Here is a 19313-nt window from a genome sequence, read left to right as displayed (position 1 = left end):
TAATATCATATTCATTTAGTTGGAGCATAATATCCAAAGCGATTTAGAATAGATGCATTCAACCATGTGGATGCTGAATGCTGCTAACTCCATGCTGCTAAGTATTTTTCAGGCTTTTAAAGTATTCTGAAATCATTTTAAAAGCCTTATATACATATATTCAATTAAAAACGGTACAAACACAATATATTTAAATTTTTACTGCTGAACTGATTTTTGTTAATATCTGCTTGTTCTAAATCTGATGCAGCAACATGTTTCAAACAAGTTGGGACAGGAGCAACAAAAGACTGGAAAAGTTGTGGAACGCTCCAAAAACACCTGTTTGGATCATTCCACAGGTAAACAGGTAGATTGGTAACAGGTGATAGTATCATCCTGGAAAGACTCAGTGGTTCACTGTGAGGATGGAGCGAGGTTCATCACTTTGTGAACATATGATTGGATAAAGAGATTCGTTATTTTAACCCAAACCATAATCTTTTCCGAAACCTAGCCAAGTAGTTTTGGTGCCTAAACGTAACCAAACTGCAAACATGGCCTGAAATGTTTTTCAGCAGGCTTTAATTTGAAAGTCTAACTGGATGTCGTATATTTAATGTTATTACTACTAACATGACTGCAGAATGCAAATGATGATGGATGTGGTGCAGGCATGAAAGATACTTACACTTGAAATACAGTTTGAAAGTCGTGTTCAGTGTTGTGACATGTACATGAATCCTATAATTAAATTTCATGTCTTTTTCACAAACTGCCGTGAGACTGTGTTGGAGGAACAGACGAATACTGCAACCAGTCCATCCTGGAGGTTGTCTGGTGGTTCCTGCTGTAATAGAGTGTGCGAAGGATTTTCTGTTTCTCCAACATGAACTGCTATTCTTCTAAACTCATCTGGTGAAGATGAAGTAACAAACACAAACAATTGACTCCTGCAAGAAATGTATTTGCATCATATATTCAGCCACAACATTAATTCATCAACATGATATCTGTTTAAATTTCTGTTATAATAATGCTATAAATATGTAAAAAAAATGTAGAAATCTGATGAGGGGTCTTTGTTGAATCTCTCTTTTGTGTGATACAATGTGGATGATGTTTTTTGTACACAACATATAAAATTATATTTTGTCTACTCAGCAACAGAGGGCCAACAAGGTCAGAAATTAATATTCAGTCAGTATTCATCTTACTGAGCAGCAACTTGATGACGGATGACCGTGACTGCACCATTCTGGATATAAGCATCACCATCAAACGACATAATCGTGGCAAACATACAAAAGTGTTCCAAAGATTTTATATTGAAATTCAATTGAATAGACATTTCTGACTGAATTAGGAACTGCAGAACATGATAAAGGATTTCCTGCATCCCTGTTCACCCATTGGTCTTGGAGAGATCTGGGACCTCTTCAAGACGTCTTGAAGGCTTGCGTTGTTCCTGTAGAGGTCTTACTGGCCTTATTTAGGTCTTTTGTGATCTCTGAGCCTTTTTACAGTTTTCAAAAGGTTTAGGGCTCTTGTAAAGGCTTTGTGTTCTTCTGGAGCTCCAGGAGTCCTGTACAGGTCTAATACGTCAAGAACACAGGGGCTAGGCCTTGTTGAGTTGCTCATATAGCCCTTGATGATACCTCGGAGGTATTGTAAAGCTTTTATTTACTTTTAGAGCACTCATAGAGATCTTGTCAGCCTTGTCCAGATCTGTTGGGGGTCTTCAATGTCTTATAGACATCTAAGAGTTCTTTTAGGAATGTCTATAGGTTCTTCTGAACCCTTGTAGATTTTCTACAGGCTTAGAAGTTGGATTCAACACAACTCTTGGTCTTGTAGTCAAGAGGTGTTGTAGACCTCTTGCGGAGTGTGTAGAGATTTGACCTAAACCTTGCAGATGTACAGATCTCATAGACATGTTGTAGGTCTTGTGGACCTCTTGCAGTTCTCTTGTAGGATGCGTAGACGTTCAGCACTTGTAGATGTTGTGGAAGCTTAACAGTCTTGTAGATTTTGTACAGGTCTAGCAGCGGCCTGGAAGATCCTTTATATATCTAGCAGAAGTCTTGTATTCCCCGTAAATCTAGCAATGATCTTGTAGATCTACATATTGTAGGTTTTGCAAAGTCCTTGTAAGACCTGTAAGGATTCAACACAGTTCTTGGTGATCTTGGAGTGGTCTCACAACAGTCTTGTTTGTCTGTAAGAGGGGCTGACCAAAAGGACAGCTTAGTGTGGTAGATGTGGACACTGAGGGAGTGGGAGGACATCCAGCGCAGGGTTCACCTGTGGTATATTTCAGCAGCTGCCTGGTGTATCAGGTTCCTCTGGGATCACCTTCAGGTTTGGTGGAGGGGAGTCACTCTGTGGTGGTGGTGATGGTCTGAATCCACGCTGTGGCAGGTTGCTGGGTAGGACGTTCTCCTCACCAGGAAACATGGTTTTCCCCAAAGACTGGAAGCACAAAATCCAACACAGGAACAAACCAAACTGTGATTGGGATCATCTGTGCTAAAACAAACTGTACAGAAACAAAACTGACTATAATTTATGTTAAAACAAACCAGAATAACATAAAAAATGACAACAAGCTACGTTTGACTTCTTTATTTAAAAGTCTGTTCACTTTGATCAGTTTGGTTGTACCTGGTTCTCAGCCAGCGCCTCTTTAGCCATGTAATGCTCCCTCTTCATCTTCAGCTCCACCTCCTCAGGCATGTCAGGGACAAGCAGGTCGATGAGACGGCCGATGAAGAAGACCACGTGCTGAGGAAGAAAGACGGGAATAGCCTTGATCAGGTCACAGCAGGAACTTGGCCAGAACCAAACCTGCTGCCTCCGATACTGATTAACTGATCTACACACAGCAGGCTTGAAAAAGAGCACTCATTTTTGAATTAATTGTGTTTTTGTGTCGCCCTATAGTGAACATACTGACCTCAAACACGATGACAAAAGCGAGTCGTATGGCGAGGAGGTGAAAATACTCAGGGAGGTATTCACCGTCTTCATCCCTGAAACCCCGATACCTGCACATGACAATGGCAACAAGAACAACTTCATCAAAAGTAACCGTGTTTCTGTTCAGACCCAATATTTACAACAGGTGTTTCTGGCTGTAGTTGCAGTGATGTTGCCTTGTTGCCTCCCTGCAGGGTGTGTTCGGGTGTTTCTGGTTGTAGTTGCAGTGATGTTGCCTTGTTGCCTCCCTGCAGGGTGTGTTTGGGTGTTTTTGGCTGTAGTTGCAGCGATGTTGCCTACCTGCAGGGTGTGTTTGGGTGTTTCTGGCTGTAGTTGCAGTGATGTTGCCTACCTGCAGGGTGTGTTTGGGTGTTGCTGGCTGTAGTTGCAGTGATGTTGCCTACCTGCAGGATGTGTGAAGGTGTTTCTGGCTGTAATTGCAGTGATGTTGCCTACCTGCAGGGTGTGTGAAGGTGTTTCTGGCTGTAGTTGCAGTGATGTTGCCTACCTGCAGGGTGTGTGTAGGTGTTTCTGGCTGTAATTGCAGTGATGTTGCCTACCTGCAGGGTGTGTTTGGGTGTTTCTGGCTGTAGTTGCAGCGATGTTGCCTACCTGCAGGGTGTGTTTGGGTGTTGCTGGCTGTAGTTGCAGCGATGTTGTCTACCTGCAGGATGTGTGTAGGTGTTTCTGGCTGTAATTGCAGTGATGTTGCCTACCTGCACGGTTGTAGGTGTTTCTGGCTGTAGTTGCCTACCTGCAGGGCGTGTTTGGGTGTTGCTGGTTGTAGTTGCAGTGATGTTGCCTACCTGCAGGGTGTGTTTGGGTGTTGCTGGTTGTAGTTGCAGTGATGTTGCCTACCTGCAGGGTGTGTTTGGGTGTTTCTGGCTGCAGTTGCAGTGATGCTGCCTACCTGCAGGGTGTGTTTGGGTGTTGCTGGTTGTAGCTGCGTGGTGATGTTGCCAGAGTGAAGTTGGTGAAGCCCCTTAGTGTGCTGTCTCTGGTGTAGCGGTAGTAGAGGCGGGGCAGGAAGGACGAGGTGAACGCTATGAGGAAAGCCTAAACCCACAGTTTTGACAAAGGTCAGATTCTATTGGCTGCTGATCAACCTTCAAACAGCTCTTCGAAGAATCAAATCAAATCTGTAAGTGGTCCTCACAAAGATAGAGAAAAACACAGGGTCTTACGTTGCTGAGGACAGCTATGTGTGTGATGAACTGCATGATGGGGAACCAGATGCCGATGTCCTGAGCTCGCTCCGCAACTGGGCGGCGATATTCAGTCACAAACTTCTGAGCGTCCAAACGAATCTCAATCCAGTTATTAACGAGAGCGAAGAGAGGAGCGAGAGGACACGCCGCCACAAAGATGGTGATGAAACCAAACTGGATTACTGAGGAGAAGGAGGAGGAGTCACCGTGAAAAGTCATCGACAGTTAAATCAAGTTTGTTTAAAATTTTGCTCCTCGCAGGATCCTTCAAAGCACAGCTCTCCATTCAGTGTCCCGGAACTCTCCTGACAGCCAATCACAACACAGAAATGCATCCTCTGTGTGTTAACCCAACCTGTCCAGCAGCCCCAGGAGAGTAAATCCAACACAGCAGTTCTTACCCATTTCCAAGTATTCACTGAAGAGTCCCTCACAGACCAGCAGCTGGTAGTCTGCCTCCCAGGGAGAACCCTCATCTTCTTCTTCCCTCTTCATCTCCTTGTGAATTTCTTCTGCTTTCTCCTCCTTCACCTCTTTCAGCCGAGGACTGATCTTCCTCTTCTGCCACCACGACTTCAACTTCCTGCCAAATGTTTAAACTGGAGTCAAATTCATTGTGTGTGCACACGAGCCGATAAAACTGATTCTGATTCTGATTATTGGACCATCAGTTTCAATTTCTGTTGTGAATGAGTAAAAACTCTCCTGTATGTTTTATTAAACAGGTCACATGACTTTTCAATTCAATTAAATTCAATTTTTTTTATAAAGCAACCGAGGTTGTGTCCAGACACTTTCCATATAGAGCATACCATATACCATATACCTGTACCATAGAGTACAGACCAAACACCTGGCGACTTCTGAGACCAACACACACCTTCGTAAGGTACGGATGAAAACCTTTGGACAAGCTGTTGTTTCCTTGACTTATTATCATTTAGCCACAGGTTATATGGGGATATGATTTTATATTGTTCTGAGTAGCTGACAAAAGTCTGTTCTTGTTCTCGCAAGCTATTGTTTGGTTTTCAGAAGTTATCACCTTGTTCACGAAACTTAGCGTGTTGTTTGCGTTATATTTCTCTCAATCATTAGCTCTTCACACGGCTGTTAAAAATATGTCTCAAAATATCAAAAACCTGCAGGGTTTTTAATGTTCTTCATATTCATGTTTTGAAAGTTTTACTAATATTAACATGTGAAATAAAAAATGAGATTTCATACATGTTTGACTGGTATCAGATTGTTGATATAATACTGATGATGAATGTTGGAGGAGCTCACTGGGCCCCAACAGACTCAGACACAGAGAATTGCTACTATGCACTTGTTGTCAGGTTTTCTTCTTATTCTCACGCGTTATTATCATCTCTTTCACACAGTTGTGTTGTTCCATCTCAGTGTTTGTGTTTGTTTTTACGGGATGATGAACTCCTGCATGTTGTTGATCGTCTGTTTTCCCACCATGATGACCAGCAGCTCTTGGGCCAGTTCAATGAGACATCCACCCGCTCCACACTGTAGCACACAAACAGACAGAAAGATCTTTTCATCAGTATTTTCATCCAGTTAATAACACCAGTCAGAGAAAAGGCAGCAAAGCACGGAGCTCTTTGTAGCATAGAGTATTTTTATCGTAAAGAAATGTCTCCATATAAAAATCACCGACATTCATTAATAACAGTAGTTTACACCACATCTTTTTGTTTTGTTATATTACCATTATTGTGGAAAACATGATAGCTAATTGATCTGACAAGATATTATCTGCTCGTCTCTCATCCCCACAAGATGCTACGTTGTTCGCTTAAGATCCGTCTTACATCTTGTGTGAATTAGATAAAAATAAGTTTGTTATCTGTAGAGATGAACTTCTGTAGCTCAGTCTTTTTTCACAGGGTTGGTGGTTCAATGCTCAGCATCCTCCTGCCAGACTGAAGTGTCCATAAACGAGACACATTTCTTCTGACGTGTGCACATAAAAGAGACCGAACTGTACTTCAAGTGAATGTGATTTCATTACAAACTGTTTTTCATTTTTTCTTTTTCACGTTTATTTAAAATCCGATGAAGTGATTGAGTGAAACAGTTATTTTCTCGGTTATTTTTCTTTCTGAGTGAAATTTTCCTTCACGTTCTTTCATCATCATCATCACGATCTTCATCGTTACCACAACGTGACTCACGTCTTCGCTGCGAACTCCAAACAGAGTGTTGTAGTTTCCGGGGTATCCGACGAAGCTGAACAGACACAAACAAAGAGCCGGTTAAACCTCCAGCATCTGAGGACAAAACTCAACATCCTGACCTCAGCGGTTTTATTTTGAAAGGAAAAACCAAGTCTTTTAGCCCCCCAATATTCATCAAATATGTATAAAGAAGGAGAAATAAAAAAGAGAAATAAATGGAAAGAAGTGAATATGGGATCACATTGATTTGTTGGACCTGTGAGCCTTGTTCTGATTGGCTGAAGCAGTTCTCACCTGCCTTTGAAGAAGGCGATGTAAACAGGAGACGAGTAGAAGTTGACGAACTGGAAGATGAACATTTTGAGGATGAACATGTCTTCATATTTAGTCTGAGTCCGATGCATCTCTGAGAAGGAAACAGCAGCGTCGTCTGAGTGTATATACACACTGCAGTACATCCAATAATACCACACACAACATCCATACTGTACATCTCCATCTGTGCACTGTGAGATTTTATATTTAAAGAAAGAGTCTGACCCACACAGCAACACTAACACGTCCACTCTGGATGGAAGTTATCATGATTTAATTCTTACCTTTAAACTTTGTGAGAACAACATCTAGTTTATATTCATGATATTTGTCAGTTCACTGTTTATCCTCTGGTTTGCATGTAATGAATAATAATCCCTGAATCCATTAAAAACTAATATGCTCCCACAATGGTCCCATAAAGTTTTTAATTTCTTACCTATTAACTGTCATTGAAGCTCACAATGGAATATTCCTAAAATCTTTTTTACTGTACTGATGATCTAAGCACATTAGAAACGTAACATTTCCAATATGAGAACGGACAAACATTGAAAAAAACTTTCCTAAATGTACTTTTTTGGGTTAATTCCAGGTTGGGTAACTTGAACTTGAAGGAAACAATGAAGTAATTAGTTTGTTAAAGTTAGATGAAATTAAAAGCATCAGGCCCCCAAAACTCCAAGAGAGATTTTCCTTGACAAAGAAGCTAAACAAAATAGTGCTTTATACACAAAATGTAACATTTTTATTTCATGAACTGTTTATAGATCACATTAAAGATGAGATAAACAAGTACAACTTGACAAACAAGTAATTAAAGACTTGATTTAGACTAAAATGTTTTTGCTCGTCAAAGCAAGACTAACATTGAAAATCAGACGACTAATGTGTGACTAAAATAGATTTTTGTTAAAAGGATAAGACTAAACCGAGGATGAGTGAGAAAGAAGGTGTGACTCACCCCAGCGGGTGAGGACGTGGGCCAGTGAGTTGTGAACTCTGGCCAACATGAGGATGACCAAGAGGTTCAACACAGATCCTGAAATGCTGGCTATCCTCTCAGCCTGGACAAACACACACACATTTAAGATCAGATATAAAAACAGCAACAGAAATATGAGCAGTGGAGTCCCTCAGGGAAGCAAACTTGAACCACTGATCTTTACATTAAACCTGAAATAGATGTAAAGAAGCACCTTATCTGTGTTCTGCTGTACTCACAGAGAAACTGACGAAGGTGTTGGAAGATCTGTAGATGATGATTCTGAGGATGGTGCGATAGAAAATGATGCCGATGAGGAACATCAGCACCACAGCAACCTGCAGACAGGATGTTCAATTTACGGCCACTTCCTCAACACAGTATGAATATGTTGTTTCACGTCCCTTATTAGTTATTTCTGAGTATTTCTGAATATCTGTCTGTCCTAAAAGCAATTCTACCTTAAAATCAGATAACTAAAACCACTGCTCCACGTCATCACCCGCAGTGGATGAGGTGGAAACTCACCATGATGATAATGATCATGCAGCCGGTCAGAGTTCTGTTGAGTCGTTTATTGTTAGGAAAGTAAGGTTCCTCTGATCCAGTCACTGGGTTCCTCATGGTCATCGGCGCCATGGCTGTGAACTCTGGACGAGGTCGCTCCTGTGGAGGATGGAGGGACAGCATTCATGAACTTCCAAACATTCTTGCTATCAAAGATATTTGTAAGCATCATAAATAGGTCAATTATATCACACAACCTGAATTAAGCTTGCTACTTCTGCTCAGCGGTTGTCAAATAGACACAGTTATATATGCGAACTTAAACTACACATGTTTTTTCAGGTGAGACCAGTACCTCGATGTCCTGGAATTCAGAGCAGTCCCAGCGGTGAGACAGAGTAGAACAGCTTCTCTTCCAGTACTCCAGGAAGGTGACGGCCCACAAAGACATGAAGACACTGAGAAACACTGTTCCTCCATTATCAAACAGAATACCTGCCTACAGAGCCAGACAGGTAAATAGACAAAGACACAGGTGAGTTTACTGTGTGTTCAGAGCACAAAGCAAATGTCAGAGGTGGCACTCCTGGAGTTCCTGCCAAGTTCAGTCAGAGGCTCAGCTCAACAGAAACACTCACATGCACAGTCTGTAGCTGGCTAGCTCACAGCTAACATCTAACCTTTGGCTCATTGGCTGTTTGGAGTGAATAAACACAAATGATACAAATTATTGAAAATGGTGCAATGGCTTCACTTCCTGTCTGAAAACACCTTTAGGCTGAGTTCAGACCAACTTTGTTGCAGCATTAATTATGTAGAAAACAGCACATTTTCCGTTCTGGAAGACATTCATACTGTTGCACGTGGTTGTTCATATGACAAGAGACAGAAATTGTTGTGTGAAGAATGAAAGAGAGCTGAGTGACGAGTTCAAACCCCACCTACAGTACTTTGTCACCTCCACACAGCTGACCAATCACTCTGTGAGGTGGGTGTGATGTCACATTGTCTCTTTTAAAAAGTTACAGAAAGTGTTAAATACAAAACAGAGGTTTAAGACTCTGTTCAACCATCTGACAAGTAATTCTTTTGAAGCATACTGACACTATTAGAGACAGGTGGATTGTGGACGGATGAGTACCTTGTAGATGACACAGATGCTGGAGTAGTTCCAGTAGGAACAGATGTTACAGAGAGGACACATGACGAAGCTGTTTCCACTGCTACACACCTCCATCCTGTACACACACACACACACACACACTTAGCAATAAATACTTCACAGGTGTTTAACTCCTGGATGATGTTGGTCTTTACTAAGATTACATTGTGTAGATAAAGCTGAGTGTCATCAGCATATCAGCAGAGAGAAATCGATTTCCAAATGATTTGTCCAAGAGGAGCAATGTTGATAGAAATAAACAGGGTTTAAGATGGATCCCTGAGGTGATTATCATCTGAAAGTATCATTAAGTCCCTGATATGCAATGGATTGTGGGATACGGATGACCAAATTATAAACTAGTTGTGTCCTGAATTTCTCAGCTCTATTTTTGTCCTTGCTGGCTTTTTTAAAAAAACAAACTATGGTGTATTTGACTTCAAGAGCCTCAAAGAGTTTATACTTACGCTGGAACATCAGTGGCCATGAGCCAGAACCCAGATAGGAAGACCATTGTCCCAACAAGAGACGCCGGCAACAGCCACCCGGTGTAGAAACCTACAGTCAACAAACAACAAACACATGATTTATGACTACACTCAGCAGTCATATGTCTTATGGTTGCTCTTGATTATAAACTAGTTGTTGACTGATACACACCTCAACAATCAGCTGTAGTAAGTCTGCATCTACTTTTATTTTCTTGATGCATCGACATTAAATCAACCGCTACGTCCCTGTTGGATTCAGGGACCACTTGGAAGGACATGTTACTGCTACATGTCCACTATTTTATGTCTCTTTTATCACTGAAAGAGGTTGTTGCTGCCTAGAGAATATTTTTGGACTTTTTCTGAGTTCCTTTCTAATATTAACGAATTGCATCACAGGCCAGATCAGATGGTCTCGCGGGCTGTATGTGACCTAACTGGTCAAGAGCAGTCATTAGATACACACGGTCATAAGCTATAATTCATTATAAGTCCCATCTATAATGTTCCGTGGTTGTTAATGTAGTGCATCAGAAAGCATTATGTGTGTAGTTATAAAGATTTATTAATGCATTATAATTCACTATGAGTAATAGTGAGTAGTAGTATAGTAAGTGTTAACCATAGTTACTGTATCACATGGTTGTTATAGTTACCGAGCCAAGCAAAGTAAAGGGCTATCTTCTCTCCAAAATACTCCCTGATGTGATCCAGAGGTTGGTAGCGTCTAAAGCGGGACCACTGGGCCCAGTACACATACAGGATCTGTCTCAGACCTAAAGACTCGGGGGGCACCGGGGCTGTTGGTGGCTGGAAACGTCCCTGCAGACACAGTACAGAAGTAGAACATCAGGTCAGTATTTAGTCGGGTCACCTGCGCTGCTGTTAGCAGAGACGGGATTTGGTCGTTGTTAATCATTAATCTTTAGAATTTTAAATGTCAGGGTTCATCAGATCGACTCTTTATTCCATCTAACATCATGATCTGCTTTGTGAATAATGATGTAAACATGGTGACTGTGAAACAGGATCAAACGTCACCTCAGAACAGGTACTGGGTTGGGGTTTGGGGTTAGGTTTAGGAGCTCACCTCATGGAGCGGGTAGGCAGCAGTGAAGACCTGCTCATTCAGCAGTCGGTCTATTCCCACCTCCCCCTGTTTCAACGAACCGTAAGGAGTCCTGGCCAGGATCTCATACAGCTGGAGGGACAGGACACAATGACTGCAGGGACACACTGGACTGAAACAAACAACCGCTGGATCCTTCAGGATCAAAGTCTGCAGATCACTTTGTGTTCTGTTCTGATGGTCCACCAGCACCCTTGACCAATAGAAGCTTTCCCAGGATCTCTGTAAAGAAGGAGGAGTGTGTTCCTGGGGTCTACTGGGGCTTTGAAGGAGCTAGGCTACCAGACGCTTCCTGCTTTCAGCCTTTGTGCTAAGCAAGGCGAACCACGTTAGGACCTAGGACATGAAACTGATTATACTGTAAACAAGAACAAGAGGATCAAACTTCATCAGACTTAAGACTTGTAAATGTAGTTAATAAACATGATGATCAACTTTCTGCTAACATGAAATCAGTTCAAAGTTTTCATGTGATCTTGTTATAATGTTAGCTGTGATGAAACTGTGACAGATTTAGTTCACCACATGTTAATTCATGTTCGTTTGTGTAACGAGTGTTTGTGTTCTTGGTAAAATGACACCCGGCATGGAGTGTGTTTGTCTTTCTGGGCAGAGCGATGCATCTGTGAAGCGGGAGCAGTTTTTAATGCAACACAAAACGTCAACACATCACTAAAACCCTCAAATTCCCCCTAAAGGTAGCTTCAGAGTGTGTGTGTGTGTGTGAGTCTGTGTGTGTGTGTGAGTCTGTGTGTGTGTGAGTCTCTGTGTGTGTGTGTGAGTGTGTGTGTGTGTGTGAGTCTCTGTGTGTGTATGTGTGTGTGTGTGTGAGTCTCTGTGAGTGTGTGTGTGAGTCTGTGTGTGTGTGTGTGTCAGTGTGTGTGTGTGTGTGTGTCAGTGTGTGTGTGTGTGTGTGTGTGTGTGAGTCTCTGTGTCTGTGTGTGTCTCTGTGTCGGTGTGTCTGTGTGTCTGTGTGTGTGTGTGAGTGTGTGTGAGTGTGTGTGAGTCTGTATGTGTGTCTGTGTGTGCCTGTGTGTGTGTGTGTGTGTGTTTGTGTGTGTGTGTGAGTCTGTATGTGTGTCTGTGTGTGTGTGTGTGTGTGTGAGTCTGTGTGTGTGTGTGAGTCTCTCTTTCTCTGTGTGTGTGTGTGTGTGTTGTAGCTTGCTCTTTGTGAATGTGTGTTTTTGAGGATGTGTGTGTGTTTGTAGATTGTGTTTGAGAAGGAGGCGTAGCCGCTTGCAGCATCCGTCTGTTGACTGAGACATCCTGGACTCTGAGGGGGTCAGCGGGTCTACATGTCTGAACTAATCAGAGGACTCTGTGAAGACCACGTCTCCGTCCAGACTCTATAAATCCTGATCAGTTTGCTGCAGCATTAAGCTCCTCGGGTTGATGTGGCGTCTTGTAGTTTGGATTGTCGTCACTTAGTGTCTTTACTAATAAAGTTTAATGAAGTGTGACACAGAAGCCTGAGGGCCTCCCTGTTCCTGTAACAGAGTTCTGTTTGTTTTCTGGCTGTCGAGGCTCATGAAGGGACCTGGAGGGGGCGGGGCACATACAGTGCAGAGAAGATGACAGGTATGAGTCGGGGTGGGGGGGGCAAAATACTCACAATACCTCCAGTGTGGACATGACTGCCATCACACCATCGCAGTCGTTATTTTTTAGACTTGGTTACTGTCAGAACGGCTCAGATTAAAGCTGAGCTTACTGCTAAGCCTGAGTCTGAACTCACCACCTTGTGTCTCTGAGTCGTCTTAAAGAATGTCTCTCGGTTGTCGCTGCCCAGAAACCTGCAGACAGAAAACAGGTCAAAGCAGACCGGACTGTGTTAGTCCATAGACACTTCAGCTGCTTTCAGCGCGTCCACGTCACACAGAATCCTCTGACTGTTTCTCTGCTTTCAGCTCTAATTCTTTAACCAAGACTGATGTTTAGACTTCAAATGACACTTCAAATCCTTTCAGGTTTCAGACCTTCAGCTCTGGACAGAAAACAAATACAACGTCCTCTGAGAGACAACACATCCGCTGTTCACACACACTTTACTCTGACACTTCAGCTTCACTCAGCACTTCTTACAGCGCTGAAACTGAAACTTTATTCCGTTTAAACTTCCTGTTCAACTTGTTTCAGTGTTTCAGCGATTTGAAATGTTTCGGTTACATTTTTAGCAGCGAGCACACGAACATTAATTCAGACTTTTCTGTTTTAGACAACCACAAAACATTTGCCAGATAAAACCTTTGTAGTAAAACATGTTGATATTTCTCAAAGAAAGAAAAATCTAATTTAGGTAAGAGAACTAACGAAGACTCTGATGGGATGAAGATGTGTTTATCATGGTGGTACCTCTGCAGCTTGTTGGTCCTGAACTGACAAGTGTAGTAGTCAGGTGGGGGGTTGGGGACGTCCTGGGACAGAGGGCTGGGGAGGGACAGCCGGGACAGCATATGCTCAGACCAGTTAATTATTGGAGCGGTGACCACCTACAGGAGGACAGAGAACACACTGAGGACACACTGTGAGGACACACTGAGGACAAACTGAGGACACACTGTGAGGACACATTGAGGACACACTGAGGACACACTGAGGACACACTGTGAGGACACACTGTGAGGACAAACTGAGGACACACTGTGACGACACACTGAGGACAAACTGAGGACACACTGAGGACACACTGTGAGGACACACTGAGGGGACACACTGAGGGGACACACTGAGGACACACTGTGAGGACAAACTGAGGACACACTGAGGGGACACACTGAGGGGACACACTGAAGACACACTGTGAGGACACACTGAGGGGACACACTGAGGGGACACTGAGGGGACACTGAGGACCTACTGAGGACACACTGAGAACACACTGTGAGGACAAACTGAGGACACATTGTGAGGACACACTGTGAGGACACACTGAGGGGACACTGAGGGGACACTGAGGACACACTGTGAGGACAAACTGAGGGGACACATTGAGGGGACACTGAGGACACACCAAGGACACACTGAGGGGACACTGAGGGGACACTAAGGACACACTGAGGGGACACACCGAGGACACACTGAGGGGACACACTGAGGGGACACACCGAGGACACACTGAGGGGACACTGAGGACACACTGCTCTCAGGAACTTTGTGGTGTCTCCTTGCACGCTTCATGAGTTTGTTTAACTCCTTTCAGTCTGGGACTTTTTCTGAAGAATGAAATAATGATAATAATAATGAGGCTGAGCTCAGGTCTGTGTTGTCTCTGAGGAGGAGAAGTAGGAGGTGGACGAGGAGGAGGAGGTGTGTTACCTGCAGAGGGACTCTGAGACTGATCTCCTCAGCGTAGTAACAGAGGATGCTCCACGGAGCACTGAGAAGCACAAAACAGATCCTTGTCTTCATCTGAAGGACGTCCTTCTGTGGAGAGACACAGAGATTCAACTGGAGACTCTTCATCCTTCATCACTTACGGAGTCCCACAAGGGTCAATTCTGGGTCCCCTCCTCTACCTCTCTTTCAATCTTCCCCAGTGGTGGACAGTAACAAAGTACATCGACTGAAGTACTCGAGGTACTTTTGAGGAACTTGTGCTTTACTTGAGTGCCTTGTGGTCACTTGTACTTTTACTCTTGATACTTGAATCACTGGTTGCTGAAATACTTTGTTTTTTTTATTTACACTGTAACTGTAGGACTTCAGTGATCAGCATGTTTATTTAAATGTTTGTTTAAATGATCGGGAAACTTCCTCCAGCGGTGACATCATGTGACAGATGAGGAACTGATCACTGTTCAAACACACAGGTGTTTGCTTGCATGTCTCAGAGATGTGATGTCTTCAGGTGCGTTTGTTTTACTAACCTGTTCCAGGAGCAGTCCGGAACTTCTCAGTTTTTTCAAAAACTTCTCCCTCTGCTTCCTGTGGGTGGGGTTAACGCCTGCACCCTCCTCCTTCTGTGAGTTCAGAGGCTCCTCCCACACCAACACGAAATCTGTCCAATAGAAACACAACATTCAAACCATCACTCATATGACGTCATCACTGCTATTCCATCTGCTATTGGCTGGTCTTCGGTGATGTCACAGGAAGTTCTTTCTATTTCGATGAATGTGTTTGGCTGAAGTTTCTGGTCTGGTTCATCCTGACTGACTGAAGATGAAACCGAACAGAAAGTTTCCTGCTGTCATTATCCCAGAGGGTGGATGTAGCGCCACCATCAGGCCGAACATCCAGCTCGTCACTGTTTTTGTTTTTGAAAAATGTCTGCTAAAGTGCCCCCTGGGAGCCAAAGCGCGTGCTAAAGTGCCCCCTTGGAGCCAAAACGCGTGTTAAAGTACCCCCTGGGAGCCAAAATGGGTGTTAAAGTGCCCCCTGGGAGCCAAAACGCTCTCTAAAGTGCCCTCTTGGACACCAAAACGCGCTCTAAAGTGCCCTCTTGGACGCCAAAATGCGTGCTAAAGTGCCTTCTTCCGTGGCGAGGACACACCATATGTGTCCTTTTTTTCCTTTTCGCCCCTGCCCTTCAAAAAGTCTGTGCACGCCACTGCTTTTAAGCTTGATTATTTGTTGAACCATTGATTGATTGATTGATTGATTGTAAAACAGTGAAAAAGTCCAAGGTTTATGTCACAGATTCCTGTGACATAACAGTGATGGAGGAAGTTTAACATCTTTTACTTCAGTTTGAGTATGGAAGTATGATCGGGGACATGTATTTCAAGTATTCAAAGTAAAAGTACTCGGTGCAGTAAATCACTAAATGTACGTAGTTACACTCCACCGGTGATGAACAGGAAGCAGTTTGATCGCTGATCGTCAATGTGTCGTCTCAGCCAATATTGTCTCAGCACGGCGTTTGTTTTACTCACCAACTCGAGTCGATCTGTCACTGAAGACGTTCCTGTCCCGAAGACGAGCAGGTGCATTCTGGGAAATCATCAACACAGGTAAAAAGATTTCACGTCCATGTTCACCTGTCAGAATTAAGTTTGATCCGACTGAATCATGACATGATGTGAATGTCAGCACTGTTTCAAGCCTCTCATCTGATTGGCTGAAGGTTTTCAACTGTGTGGTCCTGATCCATTAATGATATGAAGAACAGATGAAACTAAGCTTTTTTTTTGCAGTGACCTTTAAGGATTTTTATAAAAAATATCTGGATTAAACATGTTTGAACAGATTTTTTCCATGTACTGGTGAGTGTGACTCGACCGACGATGACGAATGATGGAAGTTCCTCATTTGTCTTCATCATCACTGTTCTTTGAATGGCTCTAGTCTGAGGTTTGTGTTCTTTTTCTTGTCTTTATTCAGTTCATTAGAGCAGATTTGACTCTTCCTGCTGCTGTTAATGAGACTGAAGACAAACACTGTGATAAGAGGAGGAACAGAACAAACACCAACGGTTCTCTATGGTTCTCTAACGACTCATTATGTCTCAGTGTTAATCTGTGTGGAGCCACTCTGTCTGCTTCATCACACACTTCCTGCCTCTGCCACACAAAAACAACACACACTGAAAGTTCACTAAAAACCAGCTGGGAAGCTAAAACACTGAAGCTGCCAGTCTGTCCACTCACAGGAACATTTCATGCCACAAATGCAGCTCCGATCAGCTCCAGAACGTCTGGAAGTTGTGTTTTTCCCCCTTCAGGTGTTTGGTGAGAGGATTCAGGGTGTGAAGAATCAATAAAAGGACATGAACACATTCAGTGTTTGATGTGGGAGCAGCTGATGTAACGACATACAACATGAAATGATTGAGCTGCAAAGTAACGAGCTGACTGACCCACACCTGGAGAACTAGCATCATCATCATCATCATCATCATCATCATCATCACTACCATCTGACGTCAGACTCCTCACCAAAGACAAAAATCCAAATCACTGGTTCATTTTAGAGAATTTTGTAGGAGCTGAAAGAGAATTTGACTCCTTCTAAACTGGTCAACTGGCTCCGGCTGATTACAGATGTTTCTTATCAGTGATGTTAGTGAGGAATATTTTCCTGGTAGTTTAATTCTGTATTTCAGGGTTGAACTGTTGACAGAGACCAAGCTGATTTATAGTTAAATAGATATGTAGCTGTAGATCTATAAAAGGTTGAATAATAGAACGTTCAGAGGCTCTAAAACGCTTCCCTGTGGAACTCCACATGTTCTCTACTTTTCAATCAATTCCTCCAAATCTCCTTCTGTTTTCTCAACTTTCTGTCTTCAACCTTAAATCTTTCCAATCGCCAATTATTTTGTTATTGATCAGGTCTCAGACACAGACAGATGTTACCATGGCGATGCTGCCGTAGTTGTTCTCCGGCTTGGTTTCCATGTTAATGAGTGTGGCGCTGTCTTCTTTCTGGTCGCCTCTCCTCCTCATCCTGCCTCACCTCCTTCCTCCTCCTCCTGCAGATCTGCAGACACTCAACACACACAGATATATTTACTGTTTATTCGTGTACTGTGCGAGTGTTCATGTCAAAGTCTTGTTTTAAAACCTTAAATACTTATTTCATGAATTCATGTTATTCTTGTATTGTGCAAGTGCATTTGTTTGCTAAGCCCCGCCCCACCACAGTTCCTGTATCTAACCTGTCAGTCAACACACACAGTCAGCTGTGAAACTGAAACAACAGAAACGTCAGCTGACATTTGTAAACAAAGTTACATTTAGTGGTATGGACCGGAGCCAGCTGGCAGAGCTCTGATTGGCTGTTGGGTTCATGCCAACCATGTGACACCCTTCACTTAGTTAATTCTTTTTTGTTTAAGTGTAATCTTTTGATTTACATTCTGACCTGTAACCTGTCTGAGTTTTTTCTTTGTGTGCTTTACTCTGGTTGCTGTATTGTCCTCCTGTCAGTCACCTTTCTGTAGGAAACATTCATCAGTAATGAAGTTTGATTAATTGAAATGTATTAAAACACACAGATTCTGATTCTGAAGAGATTTTTTTCTGCTTTGTTTTTTTTTTCTTCATTTAAAACTATACTTTTATTTACAGTTTGACTTCTGTACTTACAACATTTTAACATTTTTGTATTGGTCCTTTTTCTCAAGTACGTGATGTCAGTACATAACTGATCAATAAACTGAAGAGAAATCTACTGGACTGATAATGTTCGATGTTTTCCAATGAAACTCTAAATGTGAAGTTTTCTGATGATTTTATGACTTTAAACTGAGTCTGTTTGTGTTTTAAGACACAAGCAGTTTTGGTGTGAGTACTTTTACTGCGGTAAATAAATACTGACCACTGACAACTGGTGCACTTAATTATTTCTAATCAGCTAATAAAGGTTTCACTAAGTGACCTTTTCTTAGCTTGTAAACAGCACGTCAAGTCAATCAAAATGAAATATTTCCAACAAATACCTGTTTGATTTACTTTGATTTAAATGAATTCATCTTCACAGAAAATAAACTCGATCTTTTATAAAACGCTCACTGATGAATGTCAGCTGTTACAGAACGTTGTGTCTTTTTTTCTTCAACATCAGTTTGAAATGATTTCAGATCAGGAAATAATCTGGAGTTATCATGAAAATGTAATTATAAAAGAGACTTAATAAAGGACTGTGAACGACATTTTCAAAAACAGACGTGTAGTCATTTGAAGCTCAGAACACACAGAACAACAACTTCAACTAAAACGAAACAGAACTGATTCTGAGTTAAAGAATTCATTTTTCTGTTTCATCTCTTTGCAGACTGAGCAGTTTTAGACTTTGGAACAGAAATAAATTTAACTGACACAAACTCAACTTATCAAGAGACAACAACAGATGGATCAATCACCTCAATGTCTCCCCCTAATCGTCTAATAACTCTAACCTAAACCTAAACCTGGTTCTAACCTCACCGCTAAAACCAAGTCTGACCCTTCAAACAGCCCTTTGAGGCTGTGAGGACCCTCAAAAAGTCCTCACTTTCCTAAACTGTCGTCAGCCTTGTTTGTTAAAAACTTGTTCTGGTCCTCACTATGTAGCAAGTACAAGTACACGTTAGGACTTACCTGTGCATACAGTCAGGGGCTCGGGTGACTTGCAGGAGAGTTCCAGCTCGAGCAGACCAGCTGTGTGTGTGTGTTCAGTCTCCAGTTTCAGACTGACTACTACAAGTCCCGCCCCTCGTGTTAACCCCGCCCCCTGCTGCAGAGCCTCCTCTGTCATAAAAACAAACACTCACCTGAAATTTGTTCCTGTCGGGTGTTTTGGAGGAGAAATAACTAGAGAAATAACACAGGATCTATAAAGCAGCCATTTAGCATTTAAACAAGATAAAATAAAAACAACAGAAAAACTCTGCAGGTTGTTTCATCGGTGGGGGATTTACTTCGGTAAAAGTGGTAATATCACAG

The 19313-nt window shown here is 42.5% G+C and overlaps 1 protein-coding gene across 2 annotated transcripts; it reads right to left on the bottom strand.

The window, feature by feature from the left end:
* Positions 1–364: 364 nt before the first annotated feature.
* On the bottom strand, positions 365–19019 carry ano7 (anoctamin 7). Of its 2 annotated transcripts, none has more exons than XM_041940947.1 (24): positions 18969–19019; positions 17244–17376; positions 15822–15879; positions 14814–14944; positions 14263–14370; positions 13300–13436; positions 12683–12740; positions 10909–11019; positions 10475–10640; positions 9795–9885; positions 9307–9403; positions 8521–8664; positions 8187–8324; positions 7898–7996; positions 7638–7740; positions 6653–6764; positions 6356–6410; positions 5590–5687; positions 4568–4749; positions 4143–4348; positions 3869–4014; positions 2936–3026; positions 2644–2763; positions 365–2451 (listed from the first exon to the last, which is right to left on the bottom strand). In XM_041940947.1, the coding sequence occupies exons 2-24, from the start codon at positions 17331–17333 to the stop codon at positions 2296–2298; spliced, it is 2697 nt and encodes an 898-aa protein (XP_041796881.1). In that variant the 5' UTR covers positions 17334–17376; positions 18969–19019; the 3' UTR covers positions 365–2295. The 2 variants fall into 2 exon arrangements, with proteins under 2 accessions (XP_041796881.1, XP_041796880.1); XM_041940946.1 differs by having other exon boundaries at positions 17244–17367.
* Positions 19020–19313: the final 294 nt, after the last annotated feature.

This window comes from Chelmon rostratus, chromosome 7 (assembly GCF_017976325.1).
Source record: "Chelmon rostratus isolate fCheRos1 chromosome 7, fCheRos1.pri, whole genome shotgun sequence".
Taxonomy (NCBI): Eukaryota; Metazoa; Chordata; class Actinopteri; order Chaetodontiformes; family Chaetodontidae; genus Chelmon; species Chelmon rostratus.
The sequence above is the reverse complement of the archived record's forward strand: the minus strand, read 5'-3'. Positions and strand labels throughout refer to the sequence as shown.